Here is a 21064-nt window from a genome sequence, read left to right on the forward strand (position 1 = left end):
AGGACACGGAATCTGTCACACATCTGTCACTTAATTGCCAAGTGTCTGAATTTTGATCATGTGACAATGGCGATGCTGTGATGGTTGTAAGTGTGAAAAATGGTCATGAGTCACTATTTTGAGTGCTGTTGTAACTTCAAATGAATAGAAGAGAATAACAGAGTTGGAAGGGACCTTGGAGGTTTTCAAGTCCAACCCCCTGCTTAGACAAATGGTTGTTCAATCTCTTATTAAAACCTTCCAGTGTTGGGGCATTCACAGCTTCTGGAGGCAAGTTGTTCCAGTGATTAATTGTTCTAATTGTCAGGAAATTTCTCCTTAGTTCTAGGTTGCTTCTCTCCTTGATTAGTTTCCATCCGTTGTTTCTTGTCCTGCCCTCAGGTGCTTTTGAGAATAGTTTGACTCCCTCTTCTTTGTGGCAAATTCTGAGATATCAGAACACTGCTATCATGTCACCCCTAGTAATTCTTTTCATTAAACTAGACATTCCCAATTCCAGCAACCGTTCTTTATATGTTTAAATGGTTGTTACATGAAATGTTATATGAAATGTCTACTTGTACATAATTGGGTGTCATAGTATGGCTGGCCTCCCTTAGTGGTTTCATGTAGATGTTAAAAAGGAACAGCAAAAGACTTGAGCCTCAGGGCACCCCAAACTGCAGGGACCAACACTTTGCCTCTCTTCTACTACTCACACTGCCTAGAACCGCCACGGAGACAGAAGTAGAACCACCGTAAGAAAGTGCCTTCCATTTCTAGTCCCCAAAGCCAGTCCAGAAGGATATCCTGCTTGAAGTATTGAAACCTGATGAGAGGCCTATGAGGGACACAATACCCCTTTTATCTCAAACCCTCCAAAAGTCCATGACAATTGTAACCAATGCTGTTTTGGCGATGTGCCCTGGCTTGAACCCACTCTGAGAAGGGCCCAGGTGTTTTTCTCCTCCTGCACAACCCTTTCTCCAGGTGGCAAAGTCAGAGTTGCAGGCAGAGGGTGAGTTATAGTTGCCAACCTTTCATTGCCCTCTTCAGATGCACTTATAAAAGATCTTAATCTGCAGCAATGCCTTGAACTGCTCTGCCACGAAAACCCCTCATGATTTTATTATGCATTACAAACTGCTGTTGGAGGTATAAAGCGAGTAAGGATTCCAACTGTCCAGAAGAGGGAAATTACTCTACCAACCCTCTGTTGCACTTGTAAAAAAATATGGGTAGTTCTTTCTTTCTTTCTTTCTTTATTGCGATTTATATGCCGCCCTTCTCCCTAGGGACTTCTTGGGTTGTGACAGCAATTGACACTAGAATTTACACTGCTTATAATGTAAATTTATAAGGTTATAAAAAGTGACACATGACCGCATTGCTTGGTAAGGGCAATCCTGGCACTTCCAGTTGCCATTGCAATTCCAGGAACCCGTTAGTCATTAAGTGAGGACCTCATGTGATTTTGATGTGTGAAGAGGTAGGTGTCCCAGGCAAGTAGGTCAACAGGTGAGAGTTATAGGCCAACGGGTGGTTTCCTGGCCTGCTCCTTTCTGTGCCTGGGAGAGGAATTGAGACACAATGACTAAAGCCCAGGACTCTTTAGATCACCTTTCAACAAACTAGCGCCCTCCAAATGGTTTTCACAAGCTGCCTAGGAAAACCACTTCATGGTTTTGTCCCATATTTCATTCTTCTATTAGTGGGATGAAGCTGCAATCATATAAAGCTTCACATACAAAAAAAAAACCTTTATCAACTTTTATGATGCAGCACCTGGCTAATCTTGTGAAGGTAAGTAGGATGAAGCATCACTCTTCAAGCTTCCCTCAGTTGTAAAGGTAGTTTTGGAAAGTTACCATCAGGTAGATGGTGAGTTTAGAACAGGTCCGAGGAGAAGTCGTTAGCAAGTAGGACTATTTGGTTCACTCTATGGTGTAAAAGCAGAGAATCAACTAGGCTGAACATTGTCGGCTGCTATGTATTCCTTCCCACCCAAGATTTTATTACACCGGTTCTGTAGTTCTTAAAACTAAAGTCCATAATGTTCTGCTGGTTGGAAGATTTTAAACATCTTGAACTTAAGAGTGATTCCTTGGGATTTTACAGACATGTTGTTTTCTCGGCAACATTATGGGACTGATCTGCCACTGCTCTCTTTCTAAACCTACAGTATGTTTGTAACAAGATCTGTTTTTTCCTATTAGAGCCCTGCCGGTATATTAGCCAGGTTCATCTGGGGTTAACCCACAATTTTATAAAAAATATCATTAGGGATGTTAGAAATTCTGTATTATTATATAAAAATGGTAGCAGAGGATTGTCATAAAACCATACAGATTGGTAGCAAAGGATCCTTTATAGGGTTCAGTTTTATAGGCAGCCCTCACCATTTGCTCCCTGAGCCCTCAAAATTACTATGGCAGTATGGTAAAGCCTCTCCCTCCCCCAAAGAATGAAATATTTTGGGAAATATTTAAAAAGCAGAATATTATATTTCTGCAAAGGAAAAGTGGAGAAACATGCTCTTAAAGGCAGAAAGCAGACTCAATCTTTCTTAATAGCCCCTAGAAGACATTTTGTGTCCATTAAGAAAGACTGGGCCAGCCTATTCAAAAACAAAAAACTTTCACCTCCAGCGATGAGATTAAAAATTTACATTCTCCTCCACACAAATTCTAAGAACAGGACATGACCATTTAGGACATCATAAGATTAATTTACTACCATTTAGCTCCGTACATTGCACAATTTCCTAAAGGGCATTTCAGACATTCCACGACCCCACCCCATCCCACCCCAGCAGCATTTCAGGACATGTATAAAACCCTGACATTCATCTAGTTAATTGGTCAACTGAACCAGAACCACAAGCTCTGGTGGTTCTGTTCATCAATAAATGGACCTTCTTTCCAATCAGCCCCCCAGCCTCTACATTGTTTCCAGCGTCTTTCTCCCAGCATGGAACTGAACCAGATGGATTTCCCTTCCAACAGCACTGTAAAAGCAGGTATAACAACCGGTCCATAGATTTGTGGTCATGGTGGCACTTCATCAGTGACCACTCTTCAGCACTTCCTGTGGTTCTGAAGGTGCTGGAAAAGGAGTTCAACCAATTTGAGTGCTGCCAAGGGTGCACATTTATGGTCCCATTTCTGACCTTCCTAACTAGCTTCTGACAAGGGGATGCTGGCAAGAAGCTGCAATCAGTCACGTGGGCACGCCACTGGACTAAACCTGTGAATCTAAGTACAGTCAAACTTCACTCTTACAGTTTCAATCTTTACCGAAGCAGATGGTTTAGTTGCAGCAAGAGGGACTGTAGGAAGTTAGCACCCACCCCTTTCCTAGAAGAATGAAATATTTTAGGAAATATTAAAAAGGCAGAATATTATATTTCCCTGGTTGAGAAATGGAGAAACATGTTTTAAAGACAAAGCAGCTCCCACCTTCCTGCCTCCCTCCCTTTTGTCAATGAGCCAGAGGCAGAAACCCAATCCTTTGTCAAAGGACCATCATCTGCAACACAATAGGACTCATCTAGCAACAGAAACTCCCCACATGTCACCAGGGGAAGATTACATCAGCCAGTAAGGCTAGCTAAGACACCCACCCCCTGGAAGTCTGACAACCAATCGGGATACTCTTTCGGGGCCCCAGGAAGTTCAAAGCCAGAGAGAGCATAAAACCAAGGGACTCGCAGCATCTCTGAAGGCGGTCTTGTGGGACCGCCTTCTGCCGCCAATAGCCTCCTACCGGCCAGTATGCTCCCACAGAGAGGGACTCCTCAGGGTGCCGTCAACTAGGCAATGTCAGCTGGCGACCCCCAGGGGGAGGGCCTTCTCTGTGGCAGCACCTGCCCTCTGGAACGATTTGCCCCCGGAGATACGGAGGATATCAGATCTCTGGGCTTTTCGCCATGCCCTAAAAACTTTTCTTTTCCATCAAGCAGGGCTGGCGTGAACCACCACCCCCCTTTTTTTTTGAGATATTAGATTTTTAATTGTCTAATGGGTTTTAGTTGTGAGGTTCTTAAATTTTCGGCCAAAGTGTATAATTCTTTTAAATTTTTAAATTTTGTATTGAAATGTTTTTTACTTGGCTGTGCACCGCCCTGAGTCCAGTAGGAGAAGGGCGGTATACAAATTTAAATAAAATAAATAAATAAATCTCTGCCCTTTTCTGTTTAGGAACTCAAACCATGTGATCCTGTCCACCATTAAACCATCTTTCCAAGCAGTCTCCATTTTTCCAGTGTCTTTTCCCCCACTTGGAGCTGAACCCAGAAGGTTATTTCTTCCTACAGAACAATGAGTGCACTCTTGGGAGACCTGAAAGAAAAGGTATAGGATACATTGTCATGGACGAAAACTATTCCTGTCCTCGAATAAGACTTGATGGCACAGAAGGAACCACGGAATCCATAAAAACCTCTTGCAAATGCTTTACAGTAGAGCTAGAAGGAGCGTGTTTTTCAGCCTTATGTCACTAGATGGCGCTCAGGAAAGAAGAAACACTCGAGACTAGAAAGCAGTGAATACAGTACAGTAGTGGCATTGGTAGTCTACGGGGGGTGGGGCTAGAGGAGGCGATGGAACGAGTTGAAGATAGAGGATTGGATTGCTAGAGAGGACTTTGGAGAAGGGTAGAGAAACTTCCTTTTCCGGTTGAACCACTGGAGGAGGATGGCGTCGGCGGAGCCTCTTGTGCTGCTTGGAGGGTCGGAGCGGCTCCTGGGAGGTGAGTGGAGGGAAGGTCGGAGGAGAAGCCGGGAGAAAGTTTGGGTTCCTCCACGGCTTGGAAGCGGAGAAAGCAACGAGGCAGAATCACGAGGGCTGCTGCTGCATATTCTTTCTCTCCCCAAATGTTGCTATCCTTTTGCTGCATGATTTAAAATTGCTGCTTGTGTTTTTACCAATGGGAGATTTGGGAGATTTAAAAAGTCTTTATTTCATATTTCTTATCTCCCTCGGTCTTCGTGTAACACTTGATTCCTTGTGATGTTATTGACCTGTTGCTTTCCTGGCAAGCGAGGAGTTTCATGGGCAAAACAGATGCTTTAAATCTTGCATAGGATTTGGCCACCATCTCATCTCTTGGAGTCCCCACTTTTCTTAAATTAGATCAAACAAATTGAGTGAATCCACATCTGACACATTTTGAAGAATGAAGTACACATAGTTTTTGTACATAGATAAATTTATAGGTGCGTATTTATACGTGTATCTGTAGAAACCTCAGTATTTTCAGGTATTTTTATAACACTTTGCAGTGATGATAATTTGTGATCTACCCAAGCAAACAAGAGAATTTCAAGAGTGGATATTTTATCTTGGATTTTGCTAGGCACATTTCTATGTGCCTAATAAATCATAATGAATGTTAATGGTTAAACAAGCATTTTGATATTTTTGCTTTTTCACAGTAATATATGGATGGGGTTTTTTTTGCTTTTTCCCCAGATTCTGCAGCCACTTTTTAAACAATAATGAAACTAATCCATTAATATGAATCTTAGAGACAAAAAGGAGGCAGTCTACAAAACAGAGAATGAGAAGAAGCATTAAAGTGCAAAACAAACTATCAATCAAAATCTTTCCCACTTCTTCCAGAAAGTGTTAAAACGCTTCTCTTTCCTCAGTAGATGGAGGGAGACAAAGGAGAGAATAACAGGAACAGGGTTTTCAAGTAGAAGAAATAGATTTTATGGAACTGAAGAAAATATTGCATGAAAAAGTAAAAAGATATATTACCAAATTCAGAAAAAGTGAGAAATAGAAAAGATCCCTTGGACAACCAAAGGCATTAATGGAAGCCATTGAAGAAGGAAAAAGTGTCTTGAATCAAAGCACCACCAAATAAGGGATCAGAAGTATTTTTTGCCCCCTCATGAATCCAAGAATATCAGTGTTGGAAAAACCCCACAGACTGCCTATTTTGGGGAAAAACAGATAGCAGATCACAGTTAATTTATGACAGGAGGATCCATCCTGTGAAAACCCTAACAAATGCTTAGAGATTGGTAAAAGGTTTACTCAGCATAGGACTCCCATGACTCATGGAACAGCCGATGCAGGAGGAGCTGTTCTACCAGTGTTCCCAATGTGGCAAAGGATTTAGGATGCACACCAATCTGATGACGACTCACACTGGGGAGAAAATCTTCGAATGTCCTGATTGTGTGAAAAGTTTCACTTGGAATTCTGACCTGGTTATACACCTGAGAGAGAAACCATATGAGTGTCCTGATTGTGGAAAAAGGTTCACTTGGAATTCTGATGTGGTGATACACCAGAGAACGCACATGCAAGAGAAACCGTATGAGTGTCTATTTTGTGGGAAAGGTTTCAGTTGGAATTCCCACCTTGTGGAACATCAGAGGACTCACACAGGAGAGAAACCATATGAGTGTCCTGATTGTGGGAAAGATTTTTCTTGGAAATCTGACTTGGTGAAACACCAGAGGATTCACATGGGAGAGAAACCGTACGAGTGTTCAGATTGTGGAAAAGGTTTCAAGTCTAATTCTCATCTGGTGATACACCAAAGGATTCACACAGGTGAAAAACCATATGAGTGTCTGCAGTGTGGAAAAAGTTTCATTCAAAATTCCCTCCTTTTGCGCCATCAAAGAACACACACAGGAGAGAAACCATATAAATGTCCAGATTGTGGGAAAAGTTTCAGTCAGAGTTTTGACATGGTGTTGCACCAGAGGACTCATAAGCAAGAGAAACCGTATGAGTGTTCAGATTGTGGGAAAGGTTTCAAGTCTAATTCTCATCTGGTGATACACCAGAGGACTCACACAGGAGAGAAACCATATAAATGTCATTGTGGGAAAAGTTTCAGTCAGAATTCCTACCTGGTAAAACACCAGAGGACCCACATTGTGGAGAAACAATATAAATGTTCTGATTGTGGGAAAAGTTTCAGTCAGAATTCCTACCTGGTGAAACACCAGAGGACTCACACGGGAGAGAAACTCTATGTGTGTTCAGATTGTGGAAAAGGTTTCAAGTCTAATTCTGATCTGATGATACACCAAAGGGTTCACACCGGTGAAAAACCATATAAATGTCATTGTGGGAAAGGTTTCAGTTGCAAGTCTGAGCTAGTGAGACACAAGAGGACTCACACTGGAGAGAAACCGTATGAGTGTCCAGAGTGTGGGAAAGATTTCTCTTGGAAATCTGACCTGGTGAGACACCAGAGGATTCACACGGGAGAGAAACCATATGAGTGTTCAGATTGTGGAAAAGGTTTCAAGGGGAATTCTGATCTGGTGATACACCAAAGGATTCACACAGGTGAAAAACCATATAAATGTCATTGTGGGAAAGGTTTCAGGTGCAAGTCTGACCTGGTGAAACACCAGAGGACTCACACTGGAGAGAAACCGTATGAGTGTCCAGAGTGTGGGAAAGATTTCTCTTGGAAATCTGACCTGGTGAAACACCAGAGGACTCACACGGGAGAGAAACCATATGAGTGTTCAGATTGTGGAAAATGTTTCAACTCTAATTCTCATCTGGTGATACACCAAAGGATTCACACAGGTGAAAAACTGTTTGAGTGTCACCAGTGTGGGAAACGTTTCATTCAAAATGCCTTCCTTTTGCGACATTACAGGACTCACACAGGAGAGAAACCATATAAATGTCCAGATTGTGGAAAAGGTTTTAGTCAGAATTCTAACATGATAATACACCAGAGGACTCACATAGGAGAGAAACTGTATGAATGTCTGCAGTGTGAGAAAAAATTTAGTAAGAATTCCTATCTGGTGGAACACCAGAGGACTCACACTGGAAATAAAATGTATGAGTGTCTTGAATGTGGGAAAAGTTTCACTTGGTATTCCAAGCTGTTGAGACACCAGAGAACTCACACGGGAGAGAAACCATATGAGTGTCTGTATTGTGGGAAACGTTTTAATCAGAATTCCCATCTGGTGATACACCAGAAAAGTCACACAGGAGTAAAACCATATCAGTGTCCAGACTGTGGGAAAAGGTTCAGTCAGAATTTCTATCTGGTGATACACCAGAAAACTCACACAGGAGACAAACCATATCAGTGTCCAGACTGTGGGAAAAGTTTCTGTTATAGTTCCTACTTGGTGAAACACCAGAGGACTCACACAGGAGAAAAACCATATGAATGTCTTGAATGTGGGAAAAGTTTTACTTGGAATTCCAGTTTGGTGATACACTGCAGGACTCACACAGGAGAGAAACCGTATGAATGTCCAGATTGTGGGAAAGATTTTCGTTATAGGACTAGCCTTATAAATCATGTAAGGTTACATATAGGGGAGTAACCATTCAAATAGCTAGATTGCTACTTTGTTTCACACAAAGTTCCTCCCTTATCACACACAAGGAATTTCACACGAGGCAACATTTGATGTGTGTAGAGAGGAATCTTGATTTTCGTTTGTTGTCTCTCATTGGAAACCCAGCTGAACAATTAAACATTTAATTACTTGCATGATTCTCTTTAGTGAAACTTGTCTTAGTATCAAACATGAGGGATATGTGAGATGAGATGAGATGGAAGGGACTTTGTCGTCTAGTCCAGTGTTCACCAACCAGTGGTCCCCAGACCTCTGATGGTCCATGGCGCACCCGGGTGGAGGAGCTGCTCCGGGATGAGCAATGGCCAGTCCTGTGACTAGAGCTCTGGAATATGGGACTGGCCAGGCATGGTGGGGCTGTAAATCTCCACTGTAGAGGGAGGTTCGTGCAACTTGCAACTTTGCAGCGCAGCTCTTGCCGGCCAGAATGAGGTGCAGGGGGGCCGAAGCAATGGGTAGCAGGAACCCCGGGCTGTTTCTTCCCCCTGCTGTAGCTTCCTGTCATCTGAACCCACCAGTGGCTGTCCCCACCCCTTGCCCTCCCTTCCCTTTGCGAGTCCTCGCCTGGCAAGGGAAGGGCAGGGGATGGAGATTCGCTCCATATTCCAGAACAGGAGCGAAGCTTTGGATCTTGCAACCATTTCTTCCGGCCCTTGTTGGTGCTCCGCACACCTCAGTCTCTCAGGGAGATGCTTGACTTCCTCTCAGCCCCAAGACACTGGCTGGCCCATGAGATTAGAGAGAGAGAGAATCAGAGAAAGAAAGAAAGAGAATGAGAAAGTGGGAGAGAGAAAAGGGGAGAGAGATGAGGGAGAAAGGGGGAAGAGAGATGAGGGGGGAGAGAATGAAAGAGAATGAGAGAATCAGAATGAGAGAGAGACAATGAAAGAGAAAGAATGAGAGAAAGAGACAGGGAATCTGAGAGAATGAGGGGAGAGAGAGAAAGAGGAGGGAGAGTGCCTGAAGGACCCCATCCCGTCACTGGGAGTCCAGGCATTTCAAGCAGCGCATTGGATTCATATTAGTGGTCCGCGGGATTTAAAATTATGAACATGGTGGTCCCTGAGGTCCAAAAGGTCGGGGACCTCTGACCTAGTCCAACCCCCTACTCAAGCAGCAGACCCTATGCCAGGTGTGTCAAACTGGATTTCTTCAAAGGCTGGATCAGCATTGTGGTTCTCTGAGGGGCGGGGAGCTGGGGGGGGAGACAGGACGGACTCATCCAGCAGACCCTATACTATTTCTGACAAGTGGCAATTGAGTCTGTTCTTGAAAGCCTCCAGTGATGAAGCAGCCACAACTACTTAAGGCAAGCTGTTCCATTGGTTGATTGTTCTCACTAGAAAATTTCTCCTTGTTTCTCCTTTGAATCTTTCCCTGATCAGTTTCCATGCATTATTCCTTGTCTGGCCTCCGAGTGGTTTGGAAAACAGGTTGCTCCCCTCCTCTCTGTGACAGTGCCTCAAATATTGGAAGATTGCTATCGTGTCACCACTAGTCCTTCTCTTCACTAGTCTAGCCATGCCTAGTTCTTGCAACTGTTCTTCATATGTTTTAGCTTGCAGGCCTCTAATCTGATCTGAGCTTCCTTTCCCTGGCCCAGTTTGGTAGTTCACTTTTACGGAGTTGAGGGGAGCTGCTTTGCTGTGCGAGAGAAAGCTAGTGTGGATCTGTAGAAAGTATGTTTGCCATGTTGAGTTCTTTCTATATACAGTATAATAAAGGTGTCAGGTTCTGAGCCTCCAGCACCAGGAAACAGCAAGCAGCAGAGTTTGTTTGCTGCGTTAAATGTAGGCTTGGACACTCATCATAAAGTGACTGTGATCAAACTCAGCATTAACTGCTGCTGCTTTTCCACTGCTTTAAACCCCCGTGTGCACCCGCCCTGTCCCGTGGCTTCCAGATGGTGCGAAAAGCCGAGAGGTTTTGGCCGCGCCTAATCTTTCTGCTGGCCTGCCTGCTTTCAAGCCACCTTCTCAGTAGACTGGTGCCCTGAACCTCCAGCTAACCAGCGCTCCAGCTGATCAGCACCAATTCTCCAGCTGATCGTTGGCCCAGTTCCTCCACTGCCTGCTGCCTCCCACACCATGTAAGTCCACATTAACCTGGCTTCCACCTTCCTCTTCCCCCAATTGGCAAGCACCCCCAAATGGCAACCCCGAAACGGCTCGCCGGACACTCACCATTTTAGGATTTAACAGGTGGCTCCCCTCTACCATGCAGACGGTATCTGGAAGGTAAACAAGGACCACATTTAGCTTCACATTTATATCCCCACTGGCTTTTGAGGGTGCTCCCGGTGGAACCATCTCACTAACCGTGCAGCCCTTACATCGCGACTCCTCACGCAGGATGCCTCCTACAGGGGATATTCCTTCCAGTGTACCAGGTATTGCAGGACCCTATATATGCGGGAATCCAGGATGTGCAAAACCTCATACTGAACCTCCCCCCCCCAATGGGGTCGGTTTGGCTATGGTGGACGCTGTACATCCAAGGTCTCCACAAAACGGCGATATAAACATGTATGTATGTATGTATGTATTTTTACTTAGTAAGAAAACGTATGTGGCAGGCCAACTCATATCTCCACAAGGTCTACAGCAATACAATATTAAACCCGATATATAGAAAATGGCAACATTCAAAGTCTCCACATTTAAAAATGTACTTGCCCTGCAAATACAGGACACTTCTAGAAGGGTTAGTGGCAATTTGATGGTCTGGGAATCCCAAAAAGGTGATTCTTGTTTTTCTTCAATTTATAAGTTAACCAGGCCTCTTGGCCTTACCAATTATGTTAGTGCCTGTTGCCATTCATGCGCAAAACTGGTTATCTTTCTCCTTGGAAGGAGTTAAACTGGAGACGTTCACTGCAGAATTAGTGGCATCTAAATTTAATACATGTCATTCCATGTCAAGTGGCCTCATTTCAGTAAACTGCCCTGCTCAACCTGGCAGTTCCAGTTCCATTGCAATTCCAGGAGTCCGTGGGTCATTAATTGAGGACCTGATTTTGATATGGGAAGAAGTAGGAGTCCCAGGCATGGTATGGGCAAGTGGGTGGTCTCCAGGCCTGCTCCTTTCTGGGCCTAGGAGAGGAATTGAGAGCCAACTGCTAAAGCTCAAGACTCCTTAGATCCGCTTTCAACAAACTAGCACCTTCCAAATGTTTTTCACAAGCTGCCTGGGAAACCACAAGACTTTTATCAGCTATTACGATGCAGCACCTGGCTAATCTTGTGAAGGTAAGTAGGGTGAAGCATCACTCTTCAAGCTTCCCTTGGTTGTAAAGGTTGTTTTGGAAAGTTACCATTAGGTGCATGGTGAGTTTAAGACAGGTCCGGTGGAGAAGCTGGGAGCAAGTAGGGCAGTTTTATTCTCTCCACACTGTAAAAACTATTCCTGTGTTCTGTGGGAGTCAAATTCGACTTGATGGCACAGAAGGAAGCACAGAATTAATGTAAGCATTTTGCAAACGCTTTAGAGTGGAAATAGAAGGAGCGTATTTTTCAGCCTTATGACACTAGATGGCGCTCTACCAACCAGCGACACTCGTGCCTAGAAAGCAGTGAATACAGTACAGTAGTGGCATTGCTGCTCTACTGGGGAGCTGAACGAGTTGAAATGATAGAGAATTGTACTGCTAGAGAGGATGTAAAGAAGAGGAGAAGGACAGAAGAACTTCCTCTTCCGGTTCACTCACGGGAGGTTGATGGCGTCGACGGAGCCTCTTGTGCGGCTTGGAGGGTGGAAGCGGCTCCTGGGAGGTGAGTGGAGGGAAGGTCGGAGGAGAAGCCCGGAGGAAGTGGGGCCATTTCGGTTCCTCCACGGGGTATGAAGCTGAGGAAGCAACGAGGGTGAAACATGGCAGCTGCTGCTTCATATTGTTTCCCTCCCCAAATTTTATTCCTCTGGGGCTGCGGGACTTAAAACTGCTGTAACAAAACTGATAGACGTGAAGGAGGTCTGAATGCTTTGAATACTTTCTGGGTGCACTCTGTGTGTGTTTTACTCAAGCCGAAAGGAGAATTTTGTGATTGAGTTGATATTTGGATCTGCTAGTCTTCTACATGCCAAATGAGTCATAATTAACGTTAGAGATTAAACTAGAATTTTGATGTTTGTTTTTTCATGATAACATATGGGGTATTTTTGCTGCTTTTGCATGTCCTGAAGGCATTTTTTAAACAATAATGAAACTTAACTCATTAATATGAATCTTACAGACAAAGAGGATGCCAAGAAGAGCACTCTGGACAACCGACAATGATTAAAATGCATTAAATGCATTACAATGTAAAACAAACCTGTCAAAGAAATCAATCAATATCTTCCACTTCCACTTCCAGAAAGTGTAAAAACTTCTTCCTCAGCTGATGAGACAAAGGAGAAAATTATGAGCTGAACCATCCGGTGAAAAGCCGTACAGATGTTTGGATTGCAGCAGAAGCATTACTCAGAACAGGTCTCTCGTGATTTGTGGAAGGACCCATACTGAAGAGAAACTACTAGTGCTCCCATTGTGACACACGTTTTAGCATGCACACCAATCTGGCGATACAAAAGAGGACTCACACAGGAGAGAAATTATATGAGTGTCCAGCTTGTGGGAAAAGTTTCAGTCAGAATTCCCACCTGGTGGAACACCAGATGACTCACACAGGAGAGAAGCCATATGAGTGCCTGCATTGTGGGAAAAGTTTTAGTCGGAATTCCTTCCTGGTGGAACACCAGAGGACTCACACAGGAGAGAAACCATATGAGTGCCCAGATTGTGAGAAAAGGTTCAGTCAGAATTCCCACCTCGTGAGACACCGAAGGACTCACACAGGAGAAAAACCATATGAGTGTCCTGAATGTGGAAAAAAGTTCAGTCGGAATTTTGGCTTTGTGATACATTGGAGGACTCACACTGGGGAGAAACCATATGAGTGTCCAGATTGTGGGAAAGATTTCAGTGTCAGATCGAACCTTATAAATCATGTAAGATTACACACAGGAGAGAAACCATTCAAATGCCCAGATTGTAGGAAGTGTTTCACACAAAATTCTTCTCTTACCGCACACAAGAAATTCCATATGAAGCAAAATTTGATGTCTGAAGACAAATCTTGAATTTTGTTTCGCTTCTCTCTTTGGAAGCCCAGTTGAAAAATTAACCATTTAATTTCTTGCCTTAATTGTTTTAGTCAAACATGTCTTACTATCAAACATGAGGGAGGAGAACTGAGTGTCCTTTCTCTGGTGGTGTGTGGTTGTTTCCTTTCACAGTGTCGAGAGGAATTGCATTCTGGGCCAGAGAAAAGGCGCTCAGATCTCTATATGTTTGCCATCTTGAGTTGTTTCTAAATAAAGGCAGAATATAGATATGTATGTATGTATTGTTATTTATTAAGAAATTGTGTATGGCAACCCAACCCAATGTGATTCCAGATCGCTTATTGCAATACAACCTTAATACAGAAACCAATAAACCCCATATATAGAAAATGGCAAAATTCAAAGTCTCTGTCTTTAAAATGTACTTGTCCTAAAGTACAGGACACTTCTAGAAGGGTTAGTGGCAATTTGATGGTCTGGGAATCCCAAAAAGGTGATTCTTGCTTTTGTTCAATTTATAAATTAACCAGGCCTCTTGGCCTTACTAATTATGTTCATGCCTGTCATCATTCTTGCTCAAAACTGGTTATCTTTCTCCTTAAATTGGAGAAGTTCACCACAGGATTAGCGGCATCTAAATTTAATATATATAAACAAAACACCTGGTTCCTAATAAAGCTTCTGATGTGCAGGCATCTCGTGTTATCCAAATGCTTAGCTATATGTTCCTTTCAGAAGACTAGGAGGATAAAGGCCTGCTAATACACAGGGAAGTGTGCTTCCTACGGAAGTTCTGCAACGAAAAAAACTGACTTCCTAGCTCCTATCCAATAGCAATTTTTAAGGGAAGGGGCTAGGAGAGTGCCCATCCTAGCTGACTTGTAGAACAGATGCATGCAAAAATAAGGAAGGTGGGACAATAATGTCAGGTACCATATTGGCTCTGGTTAGAATGCAGTATTGCCAGCTGACTCTGACCACAGGGTGGAATTCGATCGTGATGGGGCTCAAATTGACTCAGCTTTTCATCTTTCTGAGATTGGTAAAACAAGGATCCAGATTACTGGGGACAATATGCTGACACCAGAACGAGAGTAGTGAAAAACACAGTTGGTTAATATATATTTGTTAGGTGCTATTGCTGTAATGAAGAAATTGCTTTAAAGGTGATGATTTTGAATTGCACCTGTTAAGGAATAAATCCAGTGCAGCTTGCACCACAAATACCTTACATTGGCTAACTAGGGGCCTCCATTACTGTGTGTGCTGCTGTGTTCTGCACCCGTTGAAGTTTCTGGGTAGTCCAGTGCAGTGACCTAAGCAAATGGTGACCAAATCATGAGTGACCCTTGTGCAAGGCCTCCCTAATCCAGGAAAGGGCACAAGTGGCGCACCAGATGAATCTCTGCAAACCCCTCCCCCAGCCATCTTCTCAAGCAGGAGCTATGAGTCCAAGAAGAGCCCCAGGTTGTGCACTAGCTCAGTTGACAAGGGATCACATGAGTCCAGGACAAACAACACCTTTATCAGCTTTTATGATGCAGCACCTGGCTAATCTTGTGAAGGTAAGTAGGGTCAAGCTTCCCTCTTCAAGCTTCCCTTGGTTGTAAAGGTAGTTTTGGAAAGTTACCATCAGGTGGATGGTGAGTTTAAGACAGGTCTAGTGGAGAAGCTAGGAGCAAGAAGATCTGTTTGGTTTACTCGACGGTGTAAAAGAGAATCAACTAGACTAAAAGTTGTCGGCTGCTACATATTCCTTCCCACCTTCCCGTATTTTATTGCACCAGTGCTGCAGTCCTTAAAACTGATGCCCACAATTTTCCTCCGGTTGGAAGATTTAAAAAGTCCTTCAAATTAAAATTGGGCCTGGTGGCTCAGCAGACTGATAGCATTGTGATTACCAGCTGTCTGCAATTACTGTAAGTTCAAATCTCACCAGGCTCAAGGTTGACTCAGCCTTCCATCCTTTCTAAGGTAGGTAAATTGAGGACCCAGTTTGTGGGGGCAATAAGCTGACTTTGTATAAATATACAAAAGTATGAAGGCTATTGCTTAACGCATTGTAAGCCGCCCTGAGTCTCCGGAGAAGGGCGGCATATAAATCAATTTTTTTAAAAAAAATTGATTCCTTTGGATTTTATTGTTTTGGCAACATTTTGGGACTGATCTGCTACTGGTCTCTTCTGGGATTTTACTTCTATTTCCATGTTTAGCTAACAAACAGCTAACAATTTTTTTCTACTGGAGCCCCATCAGTCAGGTTCATCTGTGGTTAACCCACTATTTTATAAGAAATAACACTGAGGATGTTAGAAATTCTGTTTTATTATGTAGAAATGGTAGCAGAGGATTGTCATATAGCCATACAGTTTGGTAGCAGAGGAACTATTGTAAGATTCAGTTGTATAGGAAGTCCTCATTATTTATTCCCTTAGCCTTCCAAGTTACTATGGCACTGTGCAGACAGACATACACCAAAGCCCACAGATTTGTGGGCATCGTGGCACTTCTTCAGTGACTGCATTTCAGTAGTTCCTGTAGTTCTGAAGGTGCAGGAAAAGGAGTTGCACCAATTCGGGTGCTGCCAATCAGTCCACATTTATGATCCTATTTGTAATGTTCCCAGCTAACTTTTGACAAGGGGATGCCAGCAAGTCGCCAATCACGATCACGTGAAATTGCCTTTAACAACCCACACTGATTTGTTTAAGATCTGCAGAGGAGCAGATGTAAATTGACATCTTTAATAATCTGGCTTTGTAATGACACATTCCTCTCCCAAATATGGTCAGTAAGTGAGGGCAATTTGAATGGGGATGTCACCAGAGGGCTTGTCTACAGTATTTTCTGTCTTTGTTTGCAGCTGAGGATGTCGATGGGGAAAATTATGGGTTCAAATCTTGCTGAGGTTTGAGACATCATTCCATCAGTTAAATGCCCCACATCTCAAAAAAATAATGCAGAAGGTTGGACCGTAACAATTTTGGGACATTTTTCAGGCTAAAATACAAATGGATTTTCTACATATATACATTTGTAAGTGTTGAAATCTTTCCCGGTTTGCTGCCCATGCATGCGCGGTGTGTTCCAAACACACGCTTCATACGGAAAAAGGCTTGAGAAAGTAAGTAGAACAATGAGGGGGGGAACAACTGTACTGTGTGATTTATATTCACTAGAAAGCAGGATTTCCTGCTTTCTAGCGATTTTAAATCACACGGCACAGCTGATCATCGGAAATACCAGTTCGGAGGACCAATAGGGTTTTTTTTACTATCAATTTGCTTATCTGGTAGTCTTTATCACTACTGGTTCACCCGAACCGGTGTGAACCGGTAGGATTTCACAGCTGATTTGTAGGTATGTGTGTTTGTATTTCTCTAGATGCATATATGTGCACCTGTATAATCTTATCCCCAACATTTCCAGATATACATTGGATATAGAATATCTGCTTTTCTGCCTGGAAAAGCAATTTACTATTAAATAATGGGATATAAATTTAGAAATAAAAAGTTTAGTGGAGTATCTAGAATAAGTAATAAATGTTTGCCAGTAATATCTGGTAGAAGAGATAGGAAAATGGTTATAGTAAAGAACTGTAATAAGAAAGAAGGGAGAAAAATGCATCTTGAGCTTGTGTCAAATGTCCACCATGGCCATGCCCATCATGGCCACACCCACTCCTGTGCACACACACACACACACACACGCAGACACCAGCCCTTTGAGGTCAAAAACAACCCTGATGAGTCCCTCAATGAAATCCAGTTTGACACCCCTGTCCCAGAAGAATGAAATATTTTGAGGAATATTAAAAAGGGCAGATTGTTATATATCCCCAAAGGGAGAAATGGAGAAACATCTTGATGGTTTTTTTATGTGCCTCTAGTTGAGGCGATTGCTAGTTGAGTTCTGTCTCCCTGCCTTAATGGGTTAATCCTGTCTCGGGACCTTTTGTCTCTTCTATCCTGGGGGTTAATCCTGTCAGAGGCAGGAAAAGGGGAGTTCTTGGTTTTGCCTTGGTGAGTTAATTTTTAGCTTGATTCTTTTGGGGTGTACTTCCCACATTGGGAATAAATAAGGCTGAAAGGTAATAATAAGTCTGGGAATTGCAAAGGCCGCACTGAGCAATTCTGCCTTCTAGCAGGATTTAGACTCTATAATAATACAGACTGAAAGATCACATCTACCCCCTATCTAGATGGGGTTCAGAGGAAATGCCAGTGAGTGCTTCCCAATTGCTCCCCTGTTCCATTCGACTGTTAATAGGATGTATCTGACAACCATTTAGGACCACATAGAAAGAACTTCATGAATGTTTAGGGCGCAGAACTTGGCTAAATCTGTGAAGCTAAGTAGGATCAACCGTCACTCTTACAGTTTCAATTATTTGCAGAGGCAGATTTCGAGGACTTATCTTGCCCCCCACAAGACCAAAAACTGGCTGAAACAAAAGGGAGGTGCACTTTCTGGTTGGCTGTCTGTACCTCATTTTGCCACTAGGACTCTTTCCTTTGGTTTAGTTGCAGCAATAGAGACAGTGAGACCTGAATGTGAAAACTTTTAGGATAGATTATCATGGACAACAGCTATTTCTGTGCTCTGGGGGGGGGGTCGAATATGACTTGATGGCACAGAAGAAACCACAGAATTAATGAACATATTTTGCAAACGCTTTAGAGTAGAAATAGAAGGAGCGTGTTTTTCAGCCTTATGTCACTAGATGGCGCGCTAGCAATGAACGACACTCGTGCCTAGAAAGCAGTGAATACAGTAGTGGCATTGCTGGTCTACTGGGGAGGTAAACGCTGAGTTGAACGAGTTGAAACGATAGAGAATTGTATTGCTAGAGAGGATGTAACGGAGAGGAGAAGGAGGACAGAAGAACTTCCTCTTCCGGCTGACCCACGGGAGGAGGAAGATGGCGTCGGCGGAGCCTCTTGTGCTGCTTGGAGGGTGGAAGCGGCTCCTGGGAGGTGAGTGGAGGGAAGGTCGGAGGAGAAGCCCGGAGGAAGTCGGGCCCTTTGGGTTCCTCCACGGCGTATGAAGCAGAGGAAACAACGAGGCTGAAACATGTTGGCTTTTGCTGCATATTCTTTCTCTTCCCAAATGTTATTATCCTTTTCCTCCGTCATTTAAAATTGCTGCCTGTGATTTTTTGCTGGGAGATTTAAAAAGTCTTTATTTCATGTTTCCGTCATCTTCGCCCTTCATCTAACACTTCATTCCCTGTGATATTATTGACGTTGCTTTCTACAGCCATAAATTTATACGTGTGTATTTATACGTGTATCAGTATATACCTCAGTGTTTTCAGGTAATTTTAATAACAGTTTGCAATGATAATAATTTGTGATTTACCCAAGCCAACAATAGAATTTTATGATTTGAAATATGAGTGGAAATTTGAACTTGGATTTTGATATTCTTCTATGTGCCTAATAAATCATAATGAATATTAAAGATTAAACTACCATTTTGATATGTTTGCTTTTTCATAGTAATATATGGATGCTTTTTTTTTTGTTTTTCCCCAGGTTATGCAGCCATTTTTAAAACAATAATGAAACTAATCCATTAATATGAATCTTACAAAGAAGATGCCAAGAAGAGCATTCTGGACAATCGAGAATGAGAAGCAGCATTAAAATGCAAAACAAACCATCAATCAAAATCTTTTCCACTTCCTCCAGAAAATGTTAAAATTTGTCTTTCCTCAGCAAATGGAAGGAGACAAGGGAGAGAATAACAGAGTTTTAATTAGCAAATTCAGAAAAATTGTGAAATAACTGGACATCAGTGGTAAGGAAATGGTCCCTTGGATAGCCAAAGGCATTAATGAAAGCCACTAAGGAAGAAAAGAGTGTTTGAATCAAAGCATCCACTACATAAGGAATCCGAAATATTTTTGTTCTCCTCGTGAGTCCAAGAATATCAGTGTTGGAAAACCAACACCAACTGCCTATTGTAGATAAAACACATTGCATATCACAGCTGATTATACAGAAATAGATCCATCCCTCGAAAACCCATACAAATGTTTGGAGTGTGGGAAAAGCTTTACTCAGAATAGGACTCCCATAATGCAGGAGGAGCAGCTCCACCAGTGTTCCCAATGTGGCAAAATATTTAGCAGGCACACCAGTCTGGTGACACACAAGAGGACTCACACTGCACAGAAACGCTTTGAATGTCTTGATTGTCTGAAAAGCTTCACTCGGAATTCTGACCTAGTGAGGCACCAGAGAACTCACACGGGAGAGAAACCATATGTGTGTTTGTATTGCGGGAAAAGTTTCAGTCAGAATTCCAACTTGGTGGTACACCAGAGAACTCACACGGGAGAGAAACCGAATCAGTCTTCAGATTGTGGAAAGGACTTCAATTGCAATTCTGATCCGGTGATACACCAAAGGATTCACACAGGTGAAAAGACATATGAGTGTTTGCAGTGTGGGAAAAGTTTCAATCAAAATTCCAACCTTGTGCGACATCAGAGGATCCACACAGGAGAGAAACCATTTAAGTGTCAAGATTGTGGGAAAGGTTTCGGTTGGAATTCTTTTCTCATGGAACATCAGAGGACTCACACAGGAGAGAAACCATATGAGTGTCCTGATTGTGGGAAAGTTTTCTCTCGGAAATCTAGCCTGGTGAAACATCAGAAATCTCACATGGGCGAGAAACCATATGAGTGTCTGTTTTGTGGGAAAGGTTTCATTTGGAATTCTCTGCTGGTGGAACATCAGAGGACTCACACAGGAGAGAAACCATTTGAGTGTCCAGATTGTGAGAAAAGTTTCGCTCGGAAATCTGAGATGGTAACACACCAGAGGACACACACGGAAGAGAAACCGTATGAGTGTTCAGATTGTGGAAAATGTTTCAAATGTAATTCTGATCTGGTGATACACCAAAGGATTCACAGAGGTGAAAAACCGTATGAGTGTCTGCAGTGTGGGAAAAGTTTCGTTCAAAATGCCCTCCTTGTACGACATCAGAGGACTCACACAGGTGAGAAACCGTATAAGTGTTCAGACTGTGGGAAAGGTTTTAGTTGCAATTCCGACCTGGTGAAACATCAAAGGACTCACACTCAAGAGAAACCATATAAATGTCATTGTGGGAAAAGTTTCAATCAGAATTCCAGTCTGGTGATGCATCAGAAAACTCACACAGGAGAAAAACCATATCTGTGTCCAAATTGTGGGACAAGGTTCAATCGGAATGCTGACTTGGTGAAACACTGGAGGACTCACACAGGAGAAAAAACGTATGAGTGTCCAGATTGTGGGAAAGATTTCAGTACTACCTCTAGCCTTATAAATCATGTAATGTTACACATAGGGGAGTAACCATTCAAATGGCCAGGCTGCAGACTTTGTTTCACACAATTCTTCTCCCTCATCATGCACAAGAAATTCCACAAGAGGCAAAATTTGATGCGTCTACAGGAATCTTTAATTTGGTTTTTTGACTTTCATTGATAACCCAGCTGAACAATTAAACATTTATTTTTTTTAATTTTTTTATTTGATTTATATGCTGCCCTTCTCCGAAGACTCAGGGCGGCTTACAATGTGCTCAGCAATAGCCTTCATCCTTTTGTAT

General features: G+C 42.8%; 4 protein-coding genes and 1 long non-coding RNA gene across 7 annotated transcripts in view; 4 read left to right on the plus strand and 1 right to left on the minus strand.

Moving 5' to 3' along the window:
- The window catches only part of LOC148115748 (uncharacterized), a 69338-nt gene extending 48361 nt beyond the window's left edge, over positions 1-20977 (plus strand). The window contains exons 1-2 of one of the 2 annotated variants that reach the window (XM_087884072.1): positions 18223-18429; positions 18991-20977. In XM_087884072.1, coding sequence (XP_087740198.1) covers positions 19537-20808 — 1272 coding nt within the window. In that variant the 5' untranslated portion in view covers positions 18223-18429; positions 18991-19536 and the 3' untranslated portion in view covers positions 20809-20977. Of the gene's footprint in view, positions 1-18222; positions 18430-18990 lie in introns of those variants that run through there. The other variant, XM_087884073.1, reaches the window with a different exon arrangement.
- Positions 1318-3465, minus strand: LOC117663205 (uncharacterized). Its single transcript, XR_004590650.3, has 2 exons — positions 3276-3465; positions 1318-1547 (listed from the first exon to the last, which is right to left on the minus strand). It is a non-coding gene; the product is annotated as an uncharacterized LOC117663205 (long non-coding RNA).
- On the plus strand, positions 4625-8484 carry LOC148115749 (uncharacterized). The gene is made up of 2 exons (XM_087883993.1): positions 4625-4728; positions 5451-8484. The coding sequence occupies exon 2, from the start codon at positions 6047-6049 to the stop codon at positions 8309-8311; it is 2265 nt and encodes a 754-aa protein (XP_087740119.1). The 5' UTR covers positions 4625-4728; positions 5451-6046; the 3' UTR covers positions 8312-8484.
- On the plus strand, positions 4662-13840 carry LOC117663195 (uncharacterized). Of its 2 annotated transcripts, none has more exons than XM_087884117.1 (2): positions 4662-4728; positions 12577-13840. In XM_087884117.1, the coding sequence occupies exon 2, from the start codon at positions 12890-12892 to the stop codon at positions 13463-13465; it is 576 nt and encodes a 191-aa protein (XP_087740243.1). In that variant the 5' UTR covers positions 4662-4728; positions 12577-12889; the 3' UTR covers positions 13466-13840. The 2 variants fall into 2 exon arrangements, with proteins under 2 accessions (XP_087740243.1, XP_087740242.1); XM_087884116.1 differs by lacking the exon at positions 4662-4728 and adding an exon at positions 9577-12117.
- The window catches only part of LOC148115750 (uncharacterized), a 118928-nt gene continuing 102534 nt past the window's right edge, over positions 4671-21064 (plus strand). Inside the window, exon 1 of the mRNA XM_087884081.1 lies at positions 4671-4728. The gene's annotated coding sequence lies outside the window, so the exon portion shown is untranslated. The remainder of the gene's footprint in view (positions 4729-21064) is intronic.

This window comes from Pantherophis guttatus, chromosome 2 (assembly GCF_059756535.1).
Source record: "Pantherophis guttatus breed Tessera chromosome 2, ASM5975653v1, whole genome shotgun sequence".
Lineage (NCBI taxonomy): Eukaryota > Metazoa > Chordata > Lepidosauria > Squamata > Colubridae > Pantherophis > Pantherophis guttatus.

What these genes read in the sequence shown, in the direction of transcription:
- LOC148115749 (XM_087883993.1), top strand. Translation starts at nt 6,047, where the DNA reads ATGGAACAGCCGATGCAGGAGGAGCTGTTCTACCAGTGTTCCCAATGT.
- LOC117663195 (XM_087884117.1), top strand. Translation starts at nt 12,890, where the DNA reads ATGCACACCAATCTGGCGATACAAAAGAGGACTCACACAGGAGAGAAA.